Source organism: Oncorhynchus keta, chromosome 14, assembly GCF_023373465.1.
Source record: "Oncorhynchus keta strain PuntledgeMale-10-30-2019 chromosome 14, Oket_V2, whole genome shotgun sequence".
Taxonomy (NCBI): Eukaryota; Metazoa; Chordata; class Actinopteri; order Salmoniformes; family Salmonidae; genus Oncorhynchus; species Oncorhynchus keta.
Window position 1 is genome coordinate 74,103,368 of NC_068434.1, and position 7,575 is coordinate 74,110,942.

The following is a 7,575-nucleotide window of genomic DNA, read 5'->3' on the forward strand; positions in this document are numbered from 1 at the left end:
GGTGAGGACGAGTTCCATTAAAAAAACTTGCATGCTGCTTCAATTGTGAATTGAGAATTTGTCCACCTAAGAAAAAAGGATATGATACCGACCAAAACATTCCGTTTACATACTCAACAGTAAAAGGGTTTTCCTCCTCAGTACTTTATCTGTTTACTGTTCTAAACTTCTCAAGGTAATGTTGGAATTACATACTATGTCAAGGTGCTGTTGTCAAAGCTTTGCTGTTTATTTTTTTATCCCCACCAGAGGACAAAATATAAGAATATATATATATATATATAAAATTTATTCATTGACATATGTTTCTGGATTAATATAATTCATTTTGTATGTTGTGAAGTTGTTTGCAATATTAAATTGAAATATTTAAAGAAATAAAAATGACTATAGGCAACTGAAAAACAAAACCAATGTCAATAAAGTTTGAACCCTACATTTCTAGTTACACTGCATAAAGATTAGATGAAAACATGGACGGATGGACGGCCAGACAGATACATAAATACCTACCTTCCTACATGCATACCTACCATCCTACCTACCGACCTACCTGCCTGCCTGTCTGCCTGCATGCATGCAGTCCAGATGAGGCTGGTGGGAAGAGCTATAGGAGGACATGCACATTGTAATGGCTGGAATGGAATAAATGGAATGGTATCAAAACATATGGAAACCACATGTTTGACTTTGTTCCATTTATACCATTACAGCCATTACAATGAGCCCGTCCTCCTAAAGCAGGCAGACAGACAGACAGACAGACAGACAGACAGACAGACAGACAGACAGACAGACAGACAGACAGACAGATGTTATTTTCATCAGCATTGGCTTGGTTATAAAAGCCTCAATATATACTCAATCAACAACACAAAGAATCAGAACATATAGAAGGCCCATAAGTCTACGTCGTATAGCCTAGGCTACAAGCTGATCCTTGATGGCCTCTGAGAGCTTGATGAGGAGTACATTCAAAGTTTTTAACCCTGAAGACAGGATCCTTGACTGGTGAATTCCTTGGATGGGCCATCTCAACCCTATCCAATCGACACAGGTAGGTGTCCCATTCCTAGAAATGGATGGTCAACATTCTCTCACAAAGGATACCAAAATATGCCTAATTGTGATAATAAAATATAACAATAAAAGTGCATTCAAGGTATATTCCGTCAGATTTTCACACACAAATAGCACTCAAATTCTTGTATATATCTATAGTACTCAGGAAATTGTATTTTATGAGAGAGAAATCACTTTTCTACATTTACATTTAAGTCATTTAGCAGACGCTCTTATCCAGAGCGACTTACAAATTGGATTTGAGGGATCCTACCAACGTATAGGCCTACATAATGTGTTTACAAGTCTCCTATCACAACAAAAACATAAACATTGGGTCAGCAGTCTATGTCCTCAGTTTTGCCGTTATGATAAGGTAACACAGTTTAATGCATAGTAATGAGTAATAGGCCTATGTAGTATTTCAGCTCTCAGAAAGCAAATTCCCTATTTCTGTGAGAAGTGGAAATTAATCAATAGAAATGCATACATAATGCAAGAACTGACAGAGATCAAAATTATGGTTTTAAACATATTGAAGCAACATTGTAGGTTTACAAAGACATTTACAAACAATTCAATTTGGGTTATGAATAATGATCAGATAAAATATTTTAATAACTATACATTAATATCTATAATTTAAATAACCATTGAAAAGATGTAAATGTTGCAGGTTATACATTTAGGATACCACATTTTCTAAAATATCAAACAAAACTTTAGTGATATATGACTTCTCAGTTTTTCCCCCATCTTGGATTTGGCACATCGACCGTATATTGCGCCGATTGCGTGTCCTTGACGCAACAACATTCCCCGTCAATACAGCTCAAATCTGTTTATCGCCGAGTGGATATTTTGCTCGCCTGATAATTTCTCCCGAACAGTGCCGGATTTAGGCTATTATGGCGTCTTTGGGGGAACCTGTTCGACTGGAAAGAGGTAAAACGTCAAAACTACACAGATTGCTTGATCAATAATAATAGTTAAAATGATGAAAATACACACGAGTTTAACAGATGGCTAGCTGGTTAACGGTAGCTAATCTGGAATTTAATTTAGTTAGCTAACTAACGTTAGGGCAAGTCAATTAATTTTGAAATAACTAGCCCATGAACAATCATCTCTCAAAATTCGAAAGAAAAATAGATTATTCCAATATAATCCGCTTTAGTTTTCAGAAAGATAGATGGGCTGAGTTGCTAATGTAGCCAGCTAAGGTTAGCTAATTTAGCTAACAAGATAGCCATCCTCAAATCTGGTAACGTTACTAGGTTGTTTGCAGTGGTGTGTGGTACTTAAATACAAATACTTTAAAGTATTACTTTAAAGTCTTTTAAGTAGTTTTTGGGGCTATCTGCACTTTACTAATTATATTTATGCCAATTGTTTTACTTCACTACATTCCTAAAGAAAATGATGTACCTTTTACTCCATACATTTTCCCTGACACCCAAAAGTACTGGTTGCATTTTGACAGGAAAAGGTCAAATTCACACGCTTATCAAGAGAACATTGCCTGGTCATCCCTACTGCCTCTAATCTGGCGCACTCACTAAACACATGCTTTGTTTGTTTGTTTGTTTGTAAGTCAATGTGTTGTTGTGAGCCCCTGGCTATCCATAAATACACAAATTGTGTCATCTGGTTTGCGTAATGTAAGGCATTTGAAATTATAAATACTTTTACTTTTGATACGTATATTTTAGAAATTCCATTTACTTTTTATACTTAAGTATAGTTAAAACCAAATACTTTCAGACTTTTACTTTAGCACTATTTTACTGGGTGACTTTTACTTGTCGTTTTCTATTAAGGTATTTTTTTACTTTTACTCAAGTATGACAAATGGGTACTTTTTCCACCACTGGTAGTTTGTAGCTTCCTAGTAATGTTAGCAGTTGCACCCAAACAAAAGTTCAGCGTCTAGTATGTAGCTCAGTAGCTTGCTAGGTTCATTTGAAAATGTTGCGTTGAATTCTACCATGTGTTTACAAGCAGTGTGATGAAGATTTGGTAATGATCAGCTTTGCCTGTGCATGGACAGATTTACTTAATCAATCTACAAAATCAAAACCATCAGACTCCATTACTCTTGTGCTGTAATGTTAGATCCTCTGCCTCAAACAATTATTTCCCAAACCAAAGTCTTTAAATCAATGTAAATTATTGGTAAGATCTCTCTCTGATGGTGGGTGGTCTCCATGTTTTAAATATATATTTAAAACATGGAGACCACCCACCATCATAGATCTTACCAATAATTTACATTGATTTAAAGACTTTGGTTTGGGAAATAATTATAATACTATAAATAATAATGTTTTCTCCCCACAGACATTTCTCGAGCCATTGAATTGCTTGACAAGCTCCAGAGGACGGGGGAAGTGCCACCCCAGAAACTGCAGGCACTGCAAAGGGTCTTGCAGAGCGAGTTCTGTAATGCTGTGCGAGAGGTGAGCTGAGACTGTGCCATTAAATGCCCATCACACCCTTCAAAATTCAACTCAATTTATGTGGTCAAATCTGGACCTCAAGGCCAGAAGTACTGCGGATTTTCATTCTTCCCCTCCAATCAGGGTGATTGATTCAGACCTGGGGCACCAGGTGAGTGGAAAAAAAATAACCAGCAGTACTCTGGACCTCCAGGCTCTGATTTGTGAACTTGTATGAGATGGGGCTGACACAGACAGGCCTATAAAACATGAAATGTTTGATTTCTGCCTATGAACTACTTATTTGACTTCTGATGTAAGATTTGTCATTCCTTCAGTGTATCATTCCTTCAGTGTACATTCCTTCAGTGTATCATTCCTTCAGTGTATCATTCCTTCAGGGTATCAAGTGTTTTTTTTTTTTTTTAATTCAATGTCGTGTTGTGATTACAAAATGAGCTATCCAGTTTGAGGATTAGTTACTAGCTTGGAACCCTGGACAGCAAGAACTACCATTTTTGACATGCCAGACTTTTTGAAGGAAGTCATTTAGCTTAGCAGTTTGTATTTGACTAACCTTCTTTCTGTGTTTTCTAAACAACTCCTTAGGTGTATGAACATGTGTATGAGACAGTGGACATTAATAGTAGCCCTGAAGTCAGGGCCAATGCCACAGCCAAGGTATGTCACAACAACAACAACCCATATTAAACAACAACTCTGTATGCAACTCTGGGTTAACAACTTTCTCCTCTCTTGCCCTGTAGGCCACTGTTGCAGCGTTTGCGGCCAGTGAGGGGCACTCACACCCTCGCGTGGTGGAGCTGCCTAAGACTGAGGAAGGACTTGGCTTCAATATAATGGGAGGGAAGGAACAGAACTCTCCTATTTACATCTCACGCATCATTCCTGGGGGAATCGCCGACCGCCACGGGGGCCTCAAGAGAGGCGACCAGCTTCTTTCTGTCAATGGGGTGGTACGTGTTGTTTATGCAGTCTCTGGCTGTGTCCATATACCTGTACTTGCATTCTAAATAGTAGGCATTTTGGGAAGGCAGATGCTTTTTTTGTGGGGTTTTTTTTTTGTGGTATGTGAAATTTTGAAGATTGAGTATGCTTTAAAAATTCCAGGATGTCCTAGTCATTTTGGATTTTTATCTAGTAGAATTTGCTGCACCCTTGAGGAAGAGAATTGTATTTCGAGGCCCACGTGTGTCTGACAACAGCTGATAAACAGTTGAGACGAGCTGTACCTGAATGAATGTAGGGAATCAAAGCATTTGCGCATTAGATGATGTAGGATGAGCCTAGTATACTGTTATATTTTGCTTACTGCATTTGTTTTTACTAAACCCAACGTTCTAAGTAGTATGATTAGTACACAGTATGCACTTTAAGTAAATAGCAGGCAAACCAGATTTCGGACACGGCCACTAACAATATACATTTATCATATTCAGTCACCTAATTTTGTTTGTTATTTAAATTAATCCTCCATTTAACTCTTTCTTTCCAGAGTGTGGAGGGGGAGCACCATGAGAAAGCTGTGGAGCTTCTCAAAGCTGCCCAGGGCACTGTGAAGCTGGTGGTCAGGTACACTCCTAAAGTCCTTGAGGAAATGGAGTCCCGCTTTGAGAAGATGAGGTCTGCAAAGCGCCGGCAACAGAACAGCTATCCCCAATAGTGTTTTTCATCACTGGCATGCAATGCCCTCATCTTTCACCCTCTTCCAGCCATCTGTCCCAGTCACAATTTTAACCTTCATCTAAAACTTAGCTCACTACGTTTAGTTTGTATGCACATATATTATATTTCTACCTTTTCTACAACCTACCCCTTCAACTTCTGACACTATCCTCCACACCACGACTCAAGGCAAACACTAGATTTATCATATTTCTACAAGTAGTTGGTCATTCACGCTTTACATATGCATTACATTTTGGACTGACATATTGGATGCCGTTTGAGGACCTGTGAGACCCACCACAGAGGTTCATTGATTGAAGAGATGGTATTTTTTTATTTTAGTACAGCCTTTATAAAGTGCCTCAGGGCAATACAAATGTATTTGAACTTGTACTGTCATTCAAATTACAAAACTAAGCTCAGATGATTCAACACTTCAATGTCAGGTTTACCAAGCATTTGCAGGAATGCAAACGTCACACCTGCTATTTTTGAGAGCGAAAAGAAACTGGTACTAATAGAATATGTTTAGGATATAAGGGTTATAGAATAAATATTATTGAAGGAATTGGGTATTGTGTGTAAATTGATATAGACATTTTGTGTTTACTAGTATATGAAGGCTAAATGGAGACCGTTATGTTTTACCATTGTCTCTGTTTAGTTTTTTTCCTCCTGAAAATAACCGGTATGATCATTTTGGTAGATCTGTGTTTAGTATTCTTATCTAAATTCTAAATTGTTAAGGAATTAAATAATACATTCTCTGAATTTATTTTTAACCTCGTGCTGATGTTTTCACTGTCTTACAAACTTAAAAAAAAGATTTTGCTGACTCATAAATTATTCAACAACTTCTAGCTTTTGCATCCCATGAATGATTTAGAGCCTTCAAATGTGTAGGTTTTCAGTGGGCTGGGAGAAGGCTTTCTAAGATGCTGTGCTCTCTTTTAAAATTCAGATAACCTTTTCCCCTTATGACAGTAAGGGGGGACAGTATACAATTTTGAGACCTGAGGCAAACCTGACATTTTAAATATTTCAAAAGAGCAATAAGTCAGAACCTTTTGAAACCAGAGGGGTATTTCACAAACGGGGTCAGTGGATTTTGAGATTCCCCAAGAAAGCTGCTTGCCCATAGTCATTTTAGTTTTTAATTTCTTTGAGTTACTTTGCTCTATTCACACTTCAACGGTGTGGCCGACTCATTCAAGGTGGGTGTACAGTAAGTTGGCCAACTTGTCGCAGCGATGACAAACATGCCATTGTTGTCCAACATCAACTGATGTTTCCAAAAAGCATAAATGAGAAAAAGACAGTATTGCACTACCACTAGCATGGTTGTTTGAAATAGGGTGCTACCTGCTATCTTTCAATGTGAGTAAACTCATTATTGAATGGCATTCATTAAAAAATGCATGAAATCTACTGGTATATGAAACCCACCTTCATTAATACAGTTCATAATAAAGACCAATAATGTTGCTATGCTGTGGTTTAGTTAACAAAGCCATATTTTTGGTTGCTGACTTACAGGTTCAAATAATTACTTGTTGAGCTATAAAATTGGATACATGTCCCATTTGGGTGAACTATCCCTTGAAGATGTGAACATAATTTGGCATCACTGATTTCAATTCCAGATATTATGTTAATTTTCACCTGAATAGCATAGTTTGTATTTTATCTTATGATGGTCACTCGTGAATGTACTGTGTAATTCCAGTTATATTGATCAAATTAGATTTTAATGTTTTTTTTTGGCTGAATTGAATAAAATGTATTCTTCTAAATCATGAAACATTTTGTAATTCCTTCACTAAAGTTTTCTTAACTTCATAAAGAAATGATTCTATGTTCTATTCATTCTTTTAAAAATATGTGTAAAGTAAGCAAAGGCTTAACAGATTTGGCACCCCATAGCAAGTTGGTTACATGTCAGCTTGCCCCTTAGTATGATTACTGAAATGTCCTTGTGACTGACATGAATGGTTTCAACAGAATGTTCAGGACAGTTACCTTGCCAATTCCTAGAGCTTTGTGAAACACCCCTCAGGTTTCTACCCTCTTATATTTTGGAAGGGTCAATAGAATATTTTTCTAAGTGTTTTCTTTTGATATTTTTATTTTTTACAAGGGATTTTCATGAGAGAAAAAAAATCCTGAAATGATTTGTATTCCTTTTCTGACTGTTATATTCTTGTTTTGAGTACCAAGACCAAACTTGCAATATTTATGAGAACTATTTGATATCATATTGAATGTTTGCTTGTTTTGGACTGTTTAGGTCTACTTACAAAATGTGCTGCTCTCAGTTAATTCTGTCCATTTGTGTTGTATATTGTGTTACAAAAACTGCACAAAATAAATTATACCATGAAAGATG

The 7,575-nt window shown here is 36.8% G+C and overlaps 1 protein-coding gene across 1 annotated transcript; it reads left to right on the forward strand.

The window, feature by feature from the left end:
• Nucleotides 1-1,840: 1,840 nt before the first annotated feature.
• Nucleotides 1,841-7,575, forward strand: LOC118393976 (protein lin-7 homolog C). The gene is made up of 5 exons (XM_035787241.2): nt 1,841-2,007; nt 3,403-3,521; nt 4,110-4,181; nt 4,268-4,477; nt 5,017-7,575. The coding sequence occupies exons 1-5, from the start codon at nt 1,971-1,973 to the stop codon at nt 5,182-5,184; spliced, it is 606 nt and encodes a 201-aa protein (XP_035643134.1). The 5' UTR covers nt 1,841-1,970; the 3' UTR covers nt 5,185-7,575.